The 21,022-nt window shown below is 33.8% G+C and overlaps 1 protein-coding gene across 1 annotated transcript; it reads left to right on the top strand.

The window, feature by feature from the left end:
* The first annotated feature begins 347 nt into the window (after positions 1-347).
* LOC114183188 (cytochrome P450 83B1-like) lies at positions 348-3,009 on the top strand. Its single transcript, XM_028070112.1, has 2 exons — positions 348-1,307; positions 2,161-3,009. The coding sequence occupies exons 1-2, from the start codon at positions 411-413 to the stop codon at positions 2,764-2,766; spliced, it is 1,503 nt and encodes a 500-aa protein (XP_027925913.1). The 5' UTR covers positions 348-410; the 3' UTR covers positions 2,767-3,009.
* The last annotated feature ends 18,013 nt before the right edge of the window (positions 3,010-21,022 follow it).

Below are 21,022 nucleotides of genomic sequence, written 5' to 3'. Positions count from 1 at the left end.
AATAACAGCATTATTTTTACGACTAATTTTAGTATTAATAATATATGATGATATTAAAGTTAAAAAACAAATTAAAATATTAATATTTTGAATTGTAAAATAAGAATTGTTTATATTTTAAATCGATTGAAATAACGTTAGAATCGATTATCACGTCTTAAAATATGATTTATGACGAGTTCGAAAACCCATCATGATTTCTTCCAAGAAAACATTTAAAAAAAATACAGTAAAAAGTATATCAAAATTATTATTGTCTCAACTATTTCCAACTCTTAAAATACCAAATTAAATTACCTATAACTTGGAGATTTACCCTGGTACGAAGTATAGATATCTTGTAAGGGAGGTAAAATTATCATCACCTATAGATAAGGATATTTTCCAAGAACTCTTCTACCTAATTGAAAATGGTGCTACTTTTGTTCATTATCTTTTCTCTTTCGGTTATGGCTGCGATCATCCTGAACAACCAGAGAGCCAAAAAGAAGCCATCAAAACCACGTCCACCAGGACCAAGAGGCCTTCCTATCATTGGCAATCTTCACCAAATTGATAGTTCAAAATTGAATATCCAACTGGAGCAGCTCTCAAAGGTGTATGGTCCCCTTTTCTCCCTCAAATTAGGCTTCAAGAAAGCCATTGTTGTTTCCTCTGCAAAACTAGCAAAGGACATCCTTAAAGACCACGACATCGATGTCTGCACCAGGCCTCCCTCACGTGGCCCTCTAAAACTCACGTACAACGGCCAAGAGATGATTTTCTCTCCCTTCAACGACTACTGGAGAGAAATTAGAAAAATCTGTGTGGTCCATTTCTTCAGCTCCAAACGGAGCTCCAGCTTTTCCAGTGTGAGAAAATCTGAAGTCAAACAGATGATGGAGATTTTATCTGGGCATGCTCGTTCTTCCAAACTAACCAACTTGAGTGAGCTCATGATGTCGGTCTCAAGCGGCATCATTTGTAGGGTTGCATTTGGGAGAAAGTACGATGAAGAAGGAGCTGAGAGAAGCAGGTTCCATGGGCTTCTAAAGGACTCACAGGCTATGTTGCTTTCTTTTTTTGTCTCGGATTATATTCCGTTCTTGGGGTGGATTGATAAACTCACCGGCTTGTTTGGCCGGCTTGAAAACACTTTCAAGGCCTTGGATGTGTTCTTCCAAGAAGTCATTGACGACCACCTAGATCCAAATAGGGTTAAACAAAATGAAGAAGACGAGGATATTGTCGACGTGTTGCTTGAGCTTAAGAAGCAGGGTCACTTGTCAATAGACCTCACCCATGATCAAATCAAAGCTATCATCTTGGTATGTTTTCATGCTTTTCTATTTTGTTACTGCTAAATATGAAGTAGCTAAATATGTGGTAGTTCGTCTTTAACTAAGCTCAACCCAAATCCATGCATTAAGTGGATTATAAATCATGACATAACCTTAGAAATCACGAAACTTTAAGTGTATATAGAGTAGTTCGGTTAAACAATTAGAATTAGGGATGAATTAGCGATAGCTCCTTAAATGTTTGTGAAGATTCCATCAGATAAATTATCTGGAAAATAACTCTATTAAGAATTTAAGTTGAGTTGGAAGACTCAAAAATAAGCAAAATGAATTGTATATAAATAAAAGGATTCGCAAATCTAAACTTTTGTGGATTTTGGATTGAATATTGTATCTTATCTCTTACATTAAAAATTTGTCCCCAATTCATTCACGTCAAAATCCAATGCATAGAAAACAATTCTTTCACTGCCACACTTTTTCAATAATTCAAGCTTTTTCAATTGATGACATGATGATTACGGTTTCTATATCATTATTATTTTATCAGAACATTTACGAAGGTTAGTTATTAGTATTTTTGTCCGTACAAAAGTTAAACTTATTATCTCTTTTTTTTCTTCTAAATTTATCAAATTAATCTTATAATTCTAAAATATTAATGAAGTAGTTGAACTCATAACATTTTCTATCTTCCTTCTTCACTAAACCCCTTTATATATCATGTGACATCCAAAATATGATTTCATATGATAAACATACCTTCAGCATCTATATCTTATGTTTTAAAGTAAACAGAAGGTGCAAGTTAAATTATTAGCAAACAGAAAATGTAGTGAAGAAAAATTTGGTGATATGAACTCGTACTCGACTGTGACAGGACATACTTGTGGCAGGGACAGACACTACTGCAGCCACATCAGTGTGGGTGATGACCGGATTGATGAAGAACCCAAGAGCAATGGCGAAAGCCCAAGAAGAGATTCGAAATGCGTGTGGCAAGAAGGAGTTCATAGAGGAAGAGGATGTTGAAAAGCTTGTATATCTGCAGGCAGTGATAAAAGAGACACTGAGGTTTTATGCACCAACACCACTGCTACCAAGAGAAGCCATTAGAAGTTTCACAGTAGATGGGTATGAAATAGAAGCAAAGACAATCTTGTATGTGAACGGGTGGGCCATTCAGAGGGACCCTGAAGCTTGGAAAGACCCAGAAGAATTTTGGCCAGAGAGGTTTTTGAAGAGTGGGATAGATTTTAAGGGACATGATTTTGAGTTTATTCCGTTCGGTGCAGGACGTAGAATTTGCCCTGGCATATCACTGGGAATTACATCAGTGGAGCTCATAACTGCAAATCTTCTTAACTCATTCCAATGGGAACTGCCCGCAGGGATGAAACCTGAACACATTGACACTGAGGGGCTGCCAGGGCTTGCCCGACACAAGAAGAATCATCTTTTCGCTTTTGCCAACAAACGTATTTGAATGTCATAACTAACAAGGCTTCTGCTGATTCCCATTCTGCAAAATGTGTGACATCAGAGTTTACAAGGAAAATGAGAGAATCATTAACTACCTACCTTTCTAAAATTAGATCATTTCCAATTCAATAAAGTAGTGAAATACATTCTGTGGAACATTTTACTATGTACAGAAATATGAATTTTTTTTTTTTTATATTTAGATGACCGCTGACAAAATAAAATATGAAATATTTTAGAACAATAATTTTAAATCTTATACATCATCTATATCTTTTTTTTATCTAATTTATTTTATCAAATTATTATGTTTTTCATGGTTCTATCTTATTTATCTTGTTTGTATAATTTGTTCAAAAAATACTTTTAAGAGGGAGAAAACGAATAAAAAATAAAATAAGTTTCTTTACAATTTAATTTAATTCACGCTTAAATGAAAAAAATGCAAAATATAAACAATTTATACATAAAAAGTATTTTATAGTTTAATTTATATTCGAATTTAGTTTATTTTTAAAATTTGTTATGAAACAGATAACAAATTTTCTTAGAACCACGCTTAGAACCCCAATAATTAGATGATAAAGGTAAATAGAGGAAGAAAAGTCACGTATAAAAATAACGTGGTTCAACTTAAGTCATTATAAAAATATATTTAATTAATGACCAATGACAAAAATAAATAGTCACTATAATGACCAATTAAGATACCAATTTATAAACTAAAATTATTGGTAAGTAAAATAGTTTCTAAATTAGTTATTATAATTAATTGGTTTCTAAATTGATCACTATCATTAGCTATTCAGATTTTAACTACCAAAAAAATTGGTCTATAAATTTATATCTAAAGTTGTTAGTAAAGGGACAAATTTAGAGACTAATTTTTCGATAGCTAAAATCTTAGTAACTATGTTAGTGACCAATTTAAAGACCAAATCACTATAGTGACAACTTTAGAAACAATTTTAGTTACTAATAATTTTTAATTTATAAATTAGTATCTAAATTAATTACTATAGTGACTAATTATTTGCTATCATTAAAATTGGTTATTAATTTTTTTTTTGACGTAAGAATTAATAAACTTCAATCCACATTTAAGAAAAAATTCAATATAAATCACATATTATAATTCATAGTTTCTTTCTAAGCAAAGTCTTGCTCAATAATTCAACTTAAATGTCAGCTTTCAATTGCTAAAGTCTTATTTATACATTAGGCTTAAATATACATTTGGTCTCTATTTTTGTCAAAATTATTCAATTAAGTCCCTAATTTCGTTGTTTGGTCAATTTGGTCCTCATTTTTGTAAAATTGCATTCAATCGAGTCCTTTTGACAAACGGTGTTAAAATTGGGTTACGTGTCAAATTTTTGGCAATGACGTTGGCATAGTGAAATTTTATGGCCGTTGTAGGTTTAAAAGTTAGTGAAATTGATTTAGGGAAGAAATTAAGGTTTCAAGCAAAACTGTGGCCAGCACACTAAACCAATATTGACAATCAACTAACCTCGTTGATGCTCCAAGACGAACTTCACCCACGAACCTCGTTGAATGTATTGAAGTAGGATGCAACAAAAGAAGATTTCAGCAAATATTTCCCCCCTTTCTCAAGAACCCTAATTTTGATTTCGTGCCTAAGAACCCTAATTTTCCCCTTTCTATCGTTGCACAATTAACCCTCGCTGCACTTAATTACTTGAATGTTGCTTACCCACTTTTTTACCTTTTTAACTTAACATAATAGCCTTGTTTTTTTTTTCTGAATTGTTAAAATTAAATAAACAATCTGCCAACAAAAATGCATAACGAGCCACGTCAACTATACAGTTCCACCGTGTCACTATTCCGTTAACAATTTTAACATTGTTTACCAAAAGTACTCGATTGAATGCAATTTTACAAAATTGAGGACCAAATTGATCAAACAACAAAAATATGGACCAAATTGAATAATTTTGACAAAAATAGGGACCAAATATATATTTAAGCCTATACATTACAATGCATTGATACATATGAAACACGTTTATGCTTATAAGAAAGACACTGACAGGGTTTCTTAAAACAAAATTGAATAAACATTAGACGATCTCAACAAATTATCTTATCATATGTCTAAAACTCAATCGACCTTGTGAGGCTATATGGTCTACTAAAAGAGTTTACTCATAGGATTATAGAGATAGTGTAATGCAAGGTAGTCAAAATTTAGATTTAAATCGTAAAATAGTAAGATCCTACAATTTTACATAGTATTTAAGAGTCTCATCCCATTCATAATCGTAATATAGTAGGATTTATAAGATCATCAAATAAAATCGTAAAATAAAGTAAATCGTCATTTTATTTTCAAATTTTTTGTTGCACTACATGTTCATATTCTTTAATGAATAAATTCAGCTTAAGTTAAACCTAAATCTAACTAAACATTCATGTGATTAAAAATTTACATGGTTATATGTGTTATTAGTTACACAACCACCATAAATGTTAATATAGTTAAAATTCATTTTTCAATTATAAATGAGTACAACTAAAATTCAAATACAACACACCATAGCACTTCCGAATTAAAATCTAATACAATTATAATTTTCCAATTTTGTAACCACGATTTTGTATAGTCCCAAAACATAATAACGTTTGTATTTATTAATTATAATGTTAGTATTTATTAAAAACATAATAACATTGCTTTTTATTATTTCTTGTATAAAGAAATTTATATAGACTAATAATAGGTTACTTCTTTTGATATATTTTTTTCATTAAATTTATTGAGAATTATGAATACAATTTATTAAATTTTAATATATGAAAAAAAGTAATAAATTATTATGATTTATTTTTCCTCTGTTATTTTATTTTAATTCTTTTCATATTTCGATATTTTATTACAATAATTATTTTCATCATGGTATTTAAAATTTCAAAGGATAAAATTGTATTAATTTATACTACCAATAAAATCCAATAACTATTTTATTGGTAAATTATTATTTACTTTAAAAGCACTCAAGGACTAAAAACTTATAATTGTTCTCTAAAACTTAATACAAAAAAACATATAATTGTTCTCTAAAACATCTACCAACTAGCCCCGCTCCAGCTCTATGTATCAATATCATCACCTGCAATATCAATTGCTCTTGTATAACAAGTTACATGATCATCGTCAAACACAAATAAATAGGGTGAGCTCAATATAATTAAACTTGCATAAAGAATTATATCATAAACCCTCACCCAAGTATACAAATTTATCCCAAAACCCCTTCTAAGAACTTTTCCTTATGCACTAGAAAACATGACCTTCCACCATATATTCATCCAGATTCTTCACTCTTTGGCCATGGCCTTAAAGTTATCACATGCTATCACGAACTTGCCGCTCGTAGACCAACACACGTGGAAATATCTCATCATGAACCATCGCTTAAACACTCAAGCGGAGCTAACCAATACGAACCACTGCTCGTATTCTCACACAGGATTACCAACATCATCGGCCTACCACCCGTGAGTGACAAGCAAGTGGAGCTAACCAGTACGAACCACCACTCGTATGCTCACGCCACATTTCCGACATCATTGGCCTCCCACTCGTGATCATCGCGTATTCAGAAACCATTATGAACCACCGCTCGTCAACGGGTCTCAACATGTCCTATACCTAAAGCCATCACACCCAAAGTTGGCTAAGACACCCAAACATCCAAACTAGTCCTAGAGTATCGTTTGGCGCTATTCAAATGTCGCTAGGTGAGACACAGCGCAAACCGCCTGACGAAAAACCCAACACCGCCTTGCGCTAGCCCACTAGATTTAGTCTAGACCTAGACTACCGCATAACTACCTAGCTGCCCAATGCTTTCCGCCAGCTGCCAAGTTACTAGAGCCGCTTCCGCTTTGCGTTCCTAGGGTGTCGCCTCATGCCACCCCTCTGCCAGGCCTCCCATATTTATATGTTGCCTAGCGACCTACCCCCGTGCCGCCAGGTGCCACACCAATATTCAAGATTATTGGTTTGGCACTCACTCCAACTCAGATTCTAATGAACCCAACAACCAATGCACACCTCCATAATATAACCACACATACACTTATACTTAAATTGACACAATTGCACAATTACACAACTTCTACCACAACTTAATATGCATTCATCTATATATACTCATTTTCATGCTTAAAATTGTGCAACTAGTTGAATCTCACTTAAATTGCTCGTACTCTTAGGAACCTTAAAAAAACCATCCAAGTAGTGTAATGCTCAAATAATACAAGTTAATACTTTTGCTCAACCTGCATTTATGCATTAGATCCACCATAATATCCCTTAAGTCCATTTTACATTAATATCTAAAATGAAGAAATTAAACTCCAAATTCAGGTTCCCTAACTCGCAACCATCAAGGTCAGACCCAAAGTGCAGTTGCGTAATGATTGACGCTTGGAGGTGCCCTGCTTGTCGCTAGGCGGGGCATTAGGGTTCAAGACAGAAACCCAGATTTCCACACCTACCAACCCTAAAGTCCCCCCCGCATGCATATCCTACTAATTCAATTTCACGAAAAATACCATTACGCACGTTTTCAACATATATATATATATACAGAGTTAGTGAAACTCACATATATAATCACAACCAATCCCACCTGAAATTCAACATCATATTTTCAAATTTTTTCCCAAATCAACCCTCATATTAGTTCATACATTGATGCATACCATCATTATTTCTTAGTGCAATTTAGACATTTTTCGCATCACACATTCACACGAACACACACACACACACACACACACACACACATATATATATATATATATATATATATAGGCATGGAAGACCCTGCAATTGCCCTAGAACCCAACAAAACACAAAGACTTGCAAAATCACTACGCGTCGCCTGGCGTCGTATAACTCCCGCCATGCTGTTCATAGTAGAACCCAGAAAAGTGGGTAAAAATGCATGTGTCGCCTAGCGAGTCTTCAACGCCATCAGGTGGTTTCTGGAAAATTCCAAAAATGTGAAAATGCTCCTAAAAGGAAGAAAGAATGGCACACAAGCATTCCATACATCACAAAATTACTTTAAATACAATCAAGCATGAGTTTCAACTCTCCTAAACCCCTAGTCTGTGCCAAATTACTATAACCTACCTTCATCACTTCACCTACCCAAAATATCACCAAGGAAAAATTAAAATATTATAATGTTTTCTCTAGCAAAGTTCGAACTCACATCCACACGGTTACCAAACAAATGCATAACCATTAAACCATCATATATTTCTTGACATTCTATAATTATGACATCATGCCACATGTTTCTGCTTGCATCCAAAATAAAACAAACAATTAGATTATCCTACTAATGGCATACACAGAACTTGAACCAAAGTTCAACATAACCAAGTACTCTCAACCACTTGAGCTAGTAATGTTCCTAGTCATCACTCCCCACATTAATTACTATAATGGTCCTTTTTACCCACATTTATATTAAATAAATATTTATTTATTTATTTATTTTGGGTCTTACAAACTCGATCTGCCACTATGGTGTTTGATCTGCTGCGTTGCGCTCGTGATGGTCAGATCAAGTTTTGTTTTCGTGGGTCTGGTTCATGGTGGTTGGTTGACACAAGGAGAAAGGGGTTTGCAGTGTAGATTATGAGAAAATGTCATCTCATCAAGCTTTCAAGAGGACCCTTTCTTCAAATCTTCTACAAACTTGTTGGGGTTGATTTAGATGACGAAGGTGCCCCTACCCTTTTTGGATTTTAGAGGAAATGGGGTGTTAGATTTTATTTATGGTTTTTTTCTGTTTAAGATTCATTATTACTCCCCTAAATGCAATTTCTACAAAAGTGAAATCCCATAGGGAGAACTATTGTTGTATGGGCATTAAGCTGACTTTTGGTTTAGACCTTATGTGTTAGACTGTGTGTGATCAAGATAAAGAAACAAATAATAACTTTTTATTGGAATTAATGTAATTGTATAATTGGTTTGGGTTGAATTAATTAAGAAATTCTTTTGCGAAATGGAGATAAGCAATTGACTTTCAATGAGATGTTTTTTCCTATAACGAATGTCTCGAATAAAATTTAATTTTCTATATTGTACTCTCAGCTTTTGGGTTTTAATTTTTTTGTGTACAAGTTCCTTGTTATTTTTGTGACTTGCTAATGTGTTGTTTATACTTGAATTAATTTTTTTTACCCTTATTTGTATTAATGTTTACATGTTTTGTGCTTATATAATGTGTTGTTCATGCAAATATAATTTTATTATATTTTGTTAAGCATGGGCAATAAAATTTTATATGATTGTTAACTCACATATCGAGGGTTCTTTTTAATTTTGTGTGAATGAGATAATTTAATCATGTCTTGTTGGTATTTTGTTGTTAATTATATCATTTTATTTCTTGATACAATGTACTTTGAATTTTACCTTATGTCAATTATTTGTCTTGTATCCTATTGGTATCAAATTTCTTTATGACATGAGTTATGCATTGTATTTTATATTTTAATTATATTTCTTATTTATGACATGAGATGTTTGGTATTGTAGGCCTATTTTTGACTGTGTATCAAAAAATATTCTTTTTTATTGCACAATAGTTGTGTATATTGAATGTTTCTTTGTTGTTTATACATTGGCTCCTTAACCTATGCCATTGACTTCGGTCAGAATTTTGAATGTGTCAAATTTGGAGGACGAGAAAGAATCTCAGAACTTGTATCTGACAATTAATCCTAAGTCCACTACTGTCTAGAAAGCTTTTCGTGAGAATGAAAACACTTAAAAAAACTGTGTCTGATGGTGTTGAAATATACCATGAGGAAGTCTATATGGTTCAACCTGATGGCCTTACTAGAAAAGGCAAAGTGCATTTGATTTGCAAGTTAAAGAAGTCTATTTATGGCTGAAACAAGCTTCTAGACAATGGTATTTGAAATTTGATCATGTGTCATTTGTTTGGCTTCAAGGCAATGAAATTTTGAACAATTAAAGTTTGTACGCAAATTAATTATGTACACCATCTAATTTTGTAGGCAATCTATTTTTCCACACAAATTATTTGATAGATATCTACATAATGTTTTGTTAATGATATTCTTCTTGCTAGAAGCAATGTTGAAATATAGTCTAAGACCAAATTTATGTTAAATAACCACTTTGATATGATGGACCTTGGTGATGCCTCTGTTGTTCTAAGCATTCAAATTTTTCATGACAGCTCATGTGGCATTCTTGGATTGTCTTAGAGAGATATATTGTTAAAGTCTTCAAACGGTTTAACATGCATTATTGCTCCTCATGTGTTGCACCTGTTCAAAAAGCTGACAAACTCTCTAAATCTCAATGTTCTAAAAAATGGTACTGAAAGATTTGAAAGGAAAAAAGTCCCTTATGCTTCCATTGTTGGTAGTTTAATGTATGCTCAATTATGTACTTGTCCCAATATTGCTTTTGCTTGTTAATGCTTGAGGGAGATACTTGAGCAACCATGTTTGGGTCATATTAAAGTTGTTATAAAGGTCTTTAGATACTTGCAGGGAATTAAAAGATCACATATTGACCTATAAGAAGTCTGATCAACTTCAGGTTATTGGTTAAACAAAATCTTATTGTTATTTCTTCCATGGAGACAGAGTATGTTGGTTGTTATGAAACTATTTGTCAAGTTATGTGCCTTAAAAAATTGATTTATGGCTTTCAAATCATTGAAAGTATTTCTCGACCACTTGTGATATATCATGACAATACTATTGCTATACATTTCTCTCAAAACAACAGAAGTTTTAATCGTTCAAAGCATTTTGATATACAATTTCTATCAGATATTATCTTTGTGATTCATTTTTATATTTTCTTAATTGATATTTGTGCTTGTGTTGTAAATTGATATAATTAATTTATGGATTAATGTTATCCAAATGCCTCTAGTCCAATTCATACAACACAATTGACTCATAAACCATATAACAATTTGGCTTATAATCCCACTTGCACTCAATGTATAACCAACATCAATAACAACTTATGCACCACTAAAATTTTTGCACATAGTGTACCCAATTCAATAATTCTCAAAGTCTTAAACAAAGAAAAAGAACTATCAACCAACCAATCAACTTACATCTGCACAATCATAGATTGTGAAATCAAATCATTTTTGCTCTACACTACAAAAACACAAATTCCCCTACAGCTCCACATCACAAATAATTCTCCAATGCCACCAAAATTCACATTCATACAGTTTGTAAAAGCCCATTATCATGACACACCAAAACTTTTGCCTAATTCAACTTTTGAAACAAGCACTAGATCATCTAAACCTCATAAGAAATCACCTTCAATTTCACCAAAAACAAAATTAGTACCATCCCCTCTTCATCCCAATGAAAAGAAAAAACAAGAACCCATGATTCACCAATCAAACATGATTAGTTCCCCTTACACCAAAAAATGTATTTCCCAATGGATTCCTCCGTAAAACTTAGACATTACATTATATCAAACAAGAAAACACACTTCCTCATTCCATGAGTCAATTTGCAATCATTGCACATAATCAAGTAATAACAAGAAAATGGTTTAACACCCCTTACACCAAAAAACTCAACCTTATTTTACCACAAGGATAATCATATTCTTATCTCATATCCAAGACACTAATCACATAACCAAATAATCATAGATACAAGGTGTAACTCCCCTTACCTAGAAAACTTGCAATGAGACCACCTTGTCTTTGCCCTACGCTCTCTTGCTCTTCACATTCTAACCAAAATTCTACTATCTCCTTTTTTTTTCAATATCACGTTACCTCCCCTTTTTCACAGACCTTACTTTTAACTTAACTCACCTATTGTTACCATTCATAAGGCAACGTAAATAAATAGTTAATTTTTTCTGCCCACAAAACTCACCTTAATTTCAACTTAATTTATTGTGCCAGCATCAGTTCCTCATCATTTTGACGTCTTTCAAGTGATTAGGCCAAGATTTTGGGCCTAGAGTGGAACTTTTGTAATTTTGTTGACTAGAATGACATTTTTGTAAATATGAGGATCTGGGGTGATGTGACCACGAGTTTTTCTTAGGGTTTTAGGTGCAAAACCTTTGTCTTCATTTTCTAGCAACTGAACCATGTTTTTAGGAGCTCCATTGAATATCCATGGAAGACCCATTGATGAGAGACTCCATTTTCACATTTTTTGCATCTTAAACTAGCACTCACTTGAGGATTTTGTCATTTTTGCACTGTTTGAAGCTTATTGATGTTTCATTTTTAGTTTTGAACAACACCCAACCTTGGGTTTTCGTTTTTCTAGCTTAATTCACGTTTTTCATGCTATGCTTGATGTTGGTTACATTTTTTAAGCGTTTTCTTTGCAATTGAATGATGTATTTTCATTTTTCCTTGAGTTATATTTCAAATTCCATGTGTAACTAGACTTTTTGTATTGATTTCTTGAATAAATTGGAATGAAACCTTGAGGTTGTTTTTTTTTTTTCGAGTTCTATTTGGTTTGCCCTTCTCCAAGTTCCATTTTAATGGTAAAACACAAAATTGATGTATGCTTAATCTCAAATTCATGTTTCTGCACCTAAATCAACTTGTGTTCATGCTTAATGGGTATGGGTTGTTCAAAGCTTGCTTAATTTGTGTTTGTTAATTCCTTGAGGTATGCTTTGCTTAATGACATATTGAAATCGTGTTAATTTTCGCTTAATTGATTAATTTTGGGTTTCATGAGAGCAAATTGAATAGAACAATTAATTTTGTAATCGGTGATTGTTGCAATACCAAGCTTTTGCGCTTCAAGTTTCTTATGAGTTTATATTCTTTTACAAGTTGCTACTATATTTTTTTATGTTTGATATATATGGTTTATGTTTGGATGTTTCTGGTTGTTTTATTTCTATTCAAGTTCATAATGTAGGTAGAAAGAAAAGAATAATCTAGTAATTAATGGAAGACTTTGTATACCGGTTGGACCAAGAACCGTTATAGAAAGTTGGCACAGTGGCATTCTAGTAATTAATCGAAGACTTTGTATACCGGTTAGACCTAGAACTGTGACGGAGGCATGGCTAGGTCCGTCATTAGAATTTTTTATTTGGGGCGAATTTGGGTCTAGAACGAAATGGGTATGAACCATAGAACGAATGATGGGGAAATTGGAGGACGTCGTTTTGGGGAAATGTGGAACGGGAGGAAATCACGCCACTTGGACGAGGTTCCAAGATAAGTGAGGAAGATCTGCCACTTTGAAACGAAGATTCAAAGATAAGGATCAGTGGTTCTAAGGAGAACCTCGAGACTTGAGAGAAAACTCAAATTTTCACTAAACTCAAATCTGAATACAAAAGTTTTTCACGAGGGCTTATATAATATGGGCGAAAACAACAAAAGGCCCAACTCAACTAAAGGTATGAACTCTTAGGAGAGCCCAATCTCTCATTATCAAGGTGTTGGGAGTTTTAACACAACTATTCTATTCATAATGAAAAAAAAGGAGAAACACTAATAGTAATTAGAATAGAAAAAAAAATGTCGCTCAAATCCCTTAGGATTTTCATGATAGGACAAAAACACAAGTAGATGATTAGAGTCATGTTCATGTTTTTCCCATGATATTTCTACTTTGGTTATCATTTTTTCTTCACCTTATTACTTATGTCACTACTCCTTAATGTATAAGTCTTCCTTAGGCATCAAGACAAAAAAAAGATGGATTTTTGTTTTAGTTTAAATAAATATGTTTTCGTCTTTAATAAATTAGTTTTTGTTGGTTGTTTAGAGAAATAGTATTTTCTGAAAAATATGGTGAAAAGGTGGTTTTAATAGACTTTAGATGCATATAAATTTGGGTTCTTTTAGAGTTGTTCCTTCATTAAACAATTTAGCTAGGAAACCCTTTTGCTTGGTTGATTTGGTTTTCTATCCTTCCTTTATTTTTCTGTTTTTTGCAGGGATACCCCTATAAAGGGGTTGCTTTGGACCACTTAGGGGACTCAACTGCAAAAATGTAAAACATACAACACAATTAAGCATCACTGCACAAGGAAAATGGAGCATGCGAATACAAATCAAATCTGATGTGTGAATGGTCTCATCCAAGAGAGAAGCTGATGTGGGGCGATTCTTGAGGGAGGCTTGAGTTCGAGAAATCATGATGAGAGTGAAGGTTGATCAAGGGAGGAAATTTATGATTAATTGGAGACGAACGAATGATGAAAAGATCAAGGTTGATCAAGGACAAAAAATCCTTTGTTCAAGGTTGCGATTTTGATTTGAGAATGAGGAAAATGGGTTAGGATTTTCACATTTTTTCTAAATTTTTATCGAGGGGTTTTTAAGGGCGAGAATTAGGTTTTCATAGGCAACCTTGGATTGAGCGAGAGAGGAAAATATTGAGAGTTAGGGTTCATGTATTGTTGCATGCGTGAGGGAGAGAGAGTGATCTGTAAGTGGGTTTCTCCATCTTTGATGAGCACAAAGTGACCTTCAGAGATTAGAATTTGTCTAGTGTGTAAGTGGCTCAACTTGGTCGACCATGAGCCCAAAGTGGTCGGGATTGGTAAGTGAGCTTCTCGTCACCATTTTAATTTTAGCATTTCTCTTGAACTCGTGTAATCTTTATAAATTAATGAAATACTTTGATTTAATTCCGCTTTTAATTTCCAGTTATTAATCGTGCCTTCTATGTTTTGTTGGAGTTTTAGTTCTTTCAGCTTTCCCATTTCAAAATCATTTTAAGTTCTTTTATTGCTTTCCAAGTGTTGTTGTAGTTTCACATTTTTGAGTTAGTGATTTGAGTGAAATTTGCATATTTCAATGTTTTCTTTAGGGAACCAAGTGACCCCAAAATGGGCACAAAATTACGAGATGTCTTCTTGAGGGCAAAAGACTCCTAACTTGATCACTGAATCGATGTTCAATTAAATTTGTTCAGTGGTTAATTTCTGTCAAGATATATTTTGTTCCCATTTTTGTTTTGTTGTTTCATGATTCTTGTAGTTGTTGTAACATCCTGGCTAAATATTACTAATTTAAATAAAATAGAAATAATATAATTAATAATATCGCATTGAATAAAAATGTTTTCCTAAAATGTGGGAAAATTTAAACTTTATTTAAAGCCTTATAACTCTAATACATAAGTTCAAAATAGCTATCACAAATTTCAAGGTTAAACATAAAAGTTTTACAAATCATTAAAAATAGTCCATAAAAGCTCCCTAAGCTAGCCCCTCTCCCACTCTAAGCGTCACCAACTCCACCTAAAACATCAACTGCTCTCATGTAACGGAATTACATGATCATCTCCAACCACAAGCAGATAGGGTGGGCTAACAACATAAATAACTCAATAATCAAAATAAAGTGTACACACACACACACACACACTCTCGGAGAACCACTATCCTCCAATTCCAGAAAAACATGACCACCATGATGTTCATCCATGTTCTACATCCTTAAAATATGACCTTAAGATATCCTTTGTTGTCACAAGCCACAACTCGTGGTTCCACCATTTATAAGCCACAACTCCTAGATACACGTGTGGGACTATCCTGTTACGAACCCCATCTGTAAAACTAGGTGGAGTTCCCAATACAAACCATAATTCGTATTCTCGACATAACATTAATATCATCATTGGCCATAACCCATGATTGCCTTTTCATGTGGTGACTATCCATACGACCCACAACTCGCATACTCACACCGGTTACCAATATCACCAAGCCACAACTCGGGATCGCCACGTGTTTACCCTCCATTCCGAGCCACAACTCAAGGAATGTCATTCTGAGCCATAATTCAAGGAATACTTCAACAAGCTCCATACTTAAGGCATCATCCAAAGCCTTGTAGACCACACACCAATTCATAGGAATAACCCCCTGTCCATTGCTTTATCGCCTAACGCTACCTAAGTGCCGCCAGGCGAAAATCAGTAGTAGACTACCTGGCATAAGCCTCTTGTTGCCAGATGCCAATTGCTCTAGAGGCCACTAGATTTCTAGGTATCGCTTGGCTGAACCAACCTCACTGCCATGCGTTCAACAAGCTCTTTGTACTTGTAGCTATCGCCTGGCGATCACCTTTGGGCTGCTAGGCGCGTACTATATTGGTTTTTAGGCATACCAACACGTTTAACACATCAATCACACAATTGCATATGTCTAGAGTACCAATTTCCACTCATGTTAACACTATGTGACCTCAATATTCCACCCTATAGTGTACCCATATCGTCATATGCATATTCACACACACACAAATATATATATATATATATATATATATATATATATATATATATATATATATATATATATTCCTCTAGTTTAATTCCATTTTATCATTCCAATTTTAACTGATAACCAATACTTACTCTCATCAAGTATAAACCACAACACTATTGAACTTTCCATTTACTCCCATGACAACTACACTTTCGCATTTAATCACACCATAAACTTAGACAACTCAAAAGAGTAACTCCAAATCCTAAGTTATGTTATGCAACCACTTATGCACAGTCTTAATTTAGATAAACATAATTTGTGCATTCTTTGTATTGTTTTCTCCAAAATCAATCAACCTAAGGATTATTCCATTACCTTACTTCATGCATTATTTATCCCTATAACACCTTATCTAATGTATCACAAGTCTATTTTTTTTCATAATTAATTTAACCCAACAAAATCTCAAGCCTGCACTGCACCTCACGCCCGCATAGTGTCAATTTCCACTACACTGGCGCCTGGCACCTGGAGGCAAGTAAAGTGCCGCAAGGCGGTGCATACCATTCTCCGTAAGACCTAGAATTTCTCTGCACTCACGAAACCACAATTTCCCCACTATTTGATCCAGTAATTTAGACATGTAATTTCATTCCCAATGAACCTTTCCACATGCACTCACATCTAATTTCATCATCCAATTACTAGTTTATTGTCGATAGGTTTTAGTTTCAGGTTTAATAATCATTATCAACCTTGATGAACCTAAAGGCTCCTAACATCATCCAATCATCAATATCACGACGCTAATAACCATTTTCAAGGCATTCATATATTCAAGGCATAATATATTCAAGGCATTCATCCATTAAGAAAACCTTAATAACCATTTTCTCCCAATCAGAATTGCCCTAGATCACATAAAAACCCAAAAACATGACAAAACCAAATGAGTCGCCTAGCGAGCATTCATCGCCGCTAGGCGGTTCTTGCCAAAACCTAGAACATTGGGTTCTCCCTTATGTGTCGCCTGACAGGTCTCCATCGTTGCCAGACGATTCATCCTCAAAAACCCAGAAACTACATAGAAGGTTTATGTCGCCTAACAAACAATCAACGCCGTCAGGCGATTTCTGGAAAATTCCAAAAACACGAACAAGAAATAGACATGAACATATAACAATTCATGCAATTATGAATTTATTGTAAATTCACAAAAAACATGGGTTCAACTCTCCTAACCTAGATTTCCTTGCTAAAATTGCATGCTTAGAGTACGTTCCTATTCCACAAGTGCCCTAGCTCGTGTCTTTTGTTCCCACATTTCTTTCCATCCTTCTTTCCTGCTGTTTTAGTACCTTACTACTGCCACACGAAAATTGTTCTTTCTCTTTCTCCACTAACCCTTTCTTTTCCACTTTTCAGCCATTAGTTTAATTAAATTAATAATAAACCGAAAATGTGGCTTAAAGGGGCGTTAATGGCCATAAAATCCCATTAACAGGTGGTTTTCTTGGTCCTACACATCTAGGATTATATTATCATGCAACATGGCCACGTAAATTTCTAAAATAATAAACCAATTAAATCAGCACAATAATGGCATACAAGGACTCAAACCCAACTCCTCTCACATAACCAAGTACTCTTAACTACATGAGCTAGTACTATTCCTTGTTATAACTCCTCGAATTAAATTTCATAAATATTTCATTACCCATATTTATTAAATAATTATTTTTTTAATTATTTAATTTTCTCAAGTGTTACTTCCCCCCGAAAATTGGACTTACCAAGAAATAGGTGCGTATAGGATTGTCTCATGACATCTTCCATTTCTCCTGGGTTACCTCGTCCCATAGGATTTTCACTGTCCTAATCTCCTTCCCTCTAAGCTGCTTGACTTAAGAATCCAAGATCCTCACTGGTCCAACTCCCACCGTCAGATCCTCTTGAACCTAGATATCATCCGCCTCCAACATATGAGTAGAACTTGCAATGTACTTTCTCAACTGTGACACATGGAAGACATTATAGAAGTTTGCCAAGTGCGGTGACAAAGTGATCTCATATGGCGTCATCCCAATGCTGGAGTGATAGTTACTGTTGTACGTGAACTGCACCAATGGAAGCATCTCACTCCCAATGCCATGATGATCCAATAAACACGTCCTAAACAAAACATCCAGAGATGGAATGGTTCCCTCAGATTGACCATGTATCTGATGATGATATGCTGAGCTCATTCTTAACTGAGTACCAAATGTCATCTATAGTGACTGTCAAAACCTTGACGTGAACCTTAGATCGCGGTCTGACACGATGCTCGTCGGTACCCTATACAACTTAACCACCTTCCTAACATACAACTTTGCCAATTTATCCATGGACGTCTTCTGATTAATCAGTAGAAAGTGCACACATTTAGTCAATCTGTCTATAATCACCCAGATTGAGTCATTGCCTTTTGTTGACCTCGGCACATGAGTAACAAAATTCATGAAAATGCTATCCCATTTCCATTGAGGAATATCAAGTGTCACTAGCATGCCCTTGGCCTTTGGTGTTCAATCTTCACTTTTTGGCACTCCAACATCTATCTTCATACTCGTCCACCAGAAGGATTCTTTCAGGTCTTTATACATCTTAGTCATACCTGGATGTATGCTAAGACGACTCTTATGCCCCTCCTCTAAAATCTTCTTTATCAATTCCTTGTTCCTAGGAGCACACACTCTATTTATTTAATTATTTAATTTTATTGAGTCTTAGAGTTGCTAGCTTTTATTCATGAGTCCTAATGGTAGTTTGTAGAGATCTTTATTTTCTACCTCTCATTACCATCAATTCACTCATATTAGATTTTGTGCATTTGTTTTGCATTCTGATTTGAATAGGTTTAGTATTTTGTGGTTGTCATGTGTTGGTCTGCTAATACCATAAGATTTTCATACATGTTTTCATGTAGTTTCGCATTGCATATGAAAATGAACCCAATGGACTTGGTTTTCTGTTGTAGATTATGTTCCAAATTTGTCTAGAGTTTCACGTGCACCTACATCTGCATCTATTAGTTGTTTATGATTGAGCATTCAACATTATTATTTGAAATTCATTGTTGCACCTCAAGTTCTCTTATGTGCTATTAAAATAAATGTTGTCACTAATTGCTACAATATGGTTTTATGCACATTTGAATTATCCTCCTACTACTAGATGCTAATTTAATGTTGTCACATATTTGCTTAAGGATGCCATTTGGATTCATGAATACCAAACAGTGGATGCCATTCTAGATGGTTTCAATAGTGCATAAATTCATTAATAAATATTGATTGTGCATTTGTCTTATATCCTATTTTTAATTTGTTGAGCATAAAGCATACTAGGATAACATTTAAACATTGTATGCTACTATTTTATACTAGTTTTTTGCTATCACAGCTTAGTTTAATGTTACAATTTAATTTCATGCATATTATTTTTTAGCCAGTTCCACCTGTTTTTTTAATATCTGTATCCATATTCCACCTAAAATTATGTGATTTAGGTGCTCATGCATGTCAGTTAAGTGTCATTTCTATTTTGGAAATTTCAAATGCATATTCATTGCAACTGGGTCTGTATATATCTTTGAAGATGTAAAACTAGTGGCCTTTTTTTTGGATATAACTGGGCATGCTCTGATTTTTTCTTGTCGTGTTTGTAGCTTGTGTTATCAAGGTCGTATTCAATCAAATAAAACAAATAAATTCAGTACTGAAGAGTTATCCTAAGGTCGTCTTATAATGACCAATATTTTTAATCAAAGGTTCCAAATGCAACACAAGGGAGTGGATTTGAAAAAATTCAGGGAATAACAAGTTCAATAAACAATGATTAAAAGGTATTGATTCTCTAATTTGAATGTAATTCCACGCATCACAGATTACTAGATTAAATACTTTGTCCAGTTAACTTTCATGAAACCAAAATTAATCCACTTAGCGAGAATTAACACGAGTTCATTATGCAATTAAGTAATATACGCATCATTTTAATTATGCCCATTGATTATTCATCTCTAAGGACATCTAGAAACAATAATCTAGAAATATTAAGCATTACTCAATTTAGTTTCAAATGCAAGAACAGAACTCTAACATTAAGCATGCCAAAAATTCGTACTCAACAATAAAGCACTGATTAAAATGATAAAGAGCAACATAAATAGTGAAAACATAAAGATTATCTTAAGATTTCATTACATTCTCATTAAAGAATCAATACTTAAAATTAGTTCTCCATGGGATTCGAATTACAACACAAACCATAATGGAAATGCATCATAGAAAGGGAGAAACTGCACTAGAAATGTAAATATTCAAACCAGAATGTGAAACCCTAAACTGGATGTTGTCCAAATTGAACCAAAACGTCAAAGTAGAGTGGCTGCTTTCAATGGCTCTTCAAAGCTCTCTAAAAATGCAAAAACTAAGTGTAGAAACGAGAAAATTGACCATGTTGTCATATTCCAGTGAATTTTGCTGTTGTTGTTGCCTTGTTTTTGTCACAACTAGTGCTTCTATGGTCAAATTTGAATGGAATTCTTGGACCTGTACATGTTCTGTTTTATGCATAAAATTGGTTCTGCATAAAAATGGTTATGCATTCATTTAAATCTTTGCATTTTATCATAGTCTTTAATGTGTGTGTGAAAGCTTGGCTAGTATTGTTTTATGTTCAAAGTGAGATTGAATTCTGCATAGATTTTATCATCATAAATGTGGAACTACAGTTACCACTCGTCTAGGATCACTTTCATTTCAATTAAAGTTTAATTCATCCTCCCATTAGCTTCCATGCATCATGCATTATGTATCATTTTTTGATTTGCATTAATCATCTAGCACCCATTTTGTCCTAATAAATCAGCACTACATCACACCATTAAGATTTCATGCATTATGCATTTTGC

The sequence above is a fragment of the Vigna unguiculata genome, chromosome 5 (genome assembly GCF_004118075.2).
Source record: "Vigna unguiculata cultivar IT97K-499-35 chromosome 5, ASM411807v1, whole genome shotgun sequence".
NCBI lineage: Eukaryota > Viridiplantae > Streptophyta > Magnoliopsida > Fabales > Fabaceae > Vigna > Vigna unguiculata.
Note: the sequence above shows the minus strand (reverse complement) of the source record. Positions and strands in the feature narration are given on the sequence as shown.

Coding starts and splice junctions, on each gene's coding strand:
- LOC114183188 (XM_028070112.1), top strand. CDS start 411: ATGGTGCTACTTTTGTTCATTATCTTTTCTCTTTCGGTTATGGCTGCG. Junction 1,308..2,160: donor AAATCAAAGCTATCATCTTG/GTATGTTTTCAT, acceptor CGACTGTGACAG/GACATACTTGTGGCAGGGAC.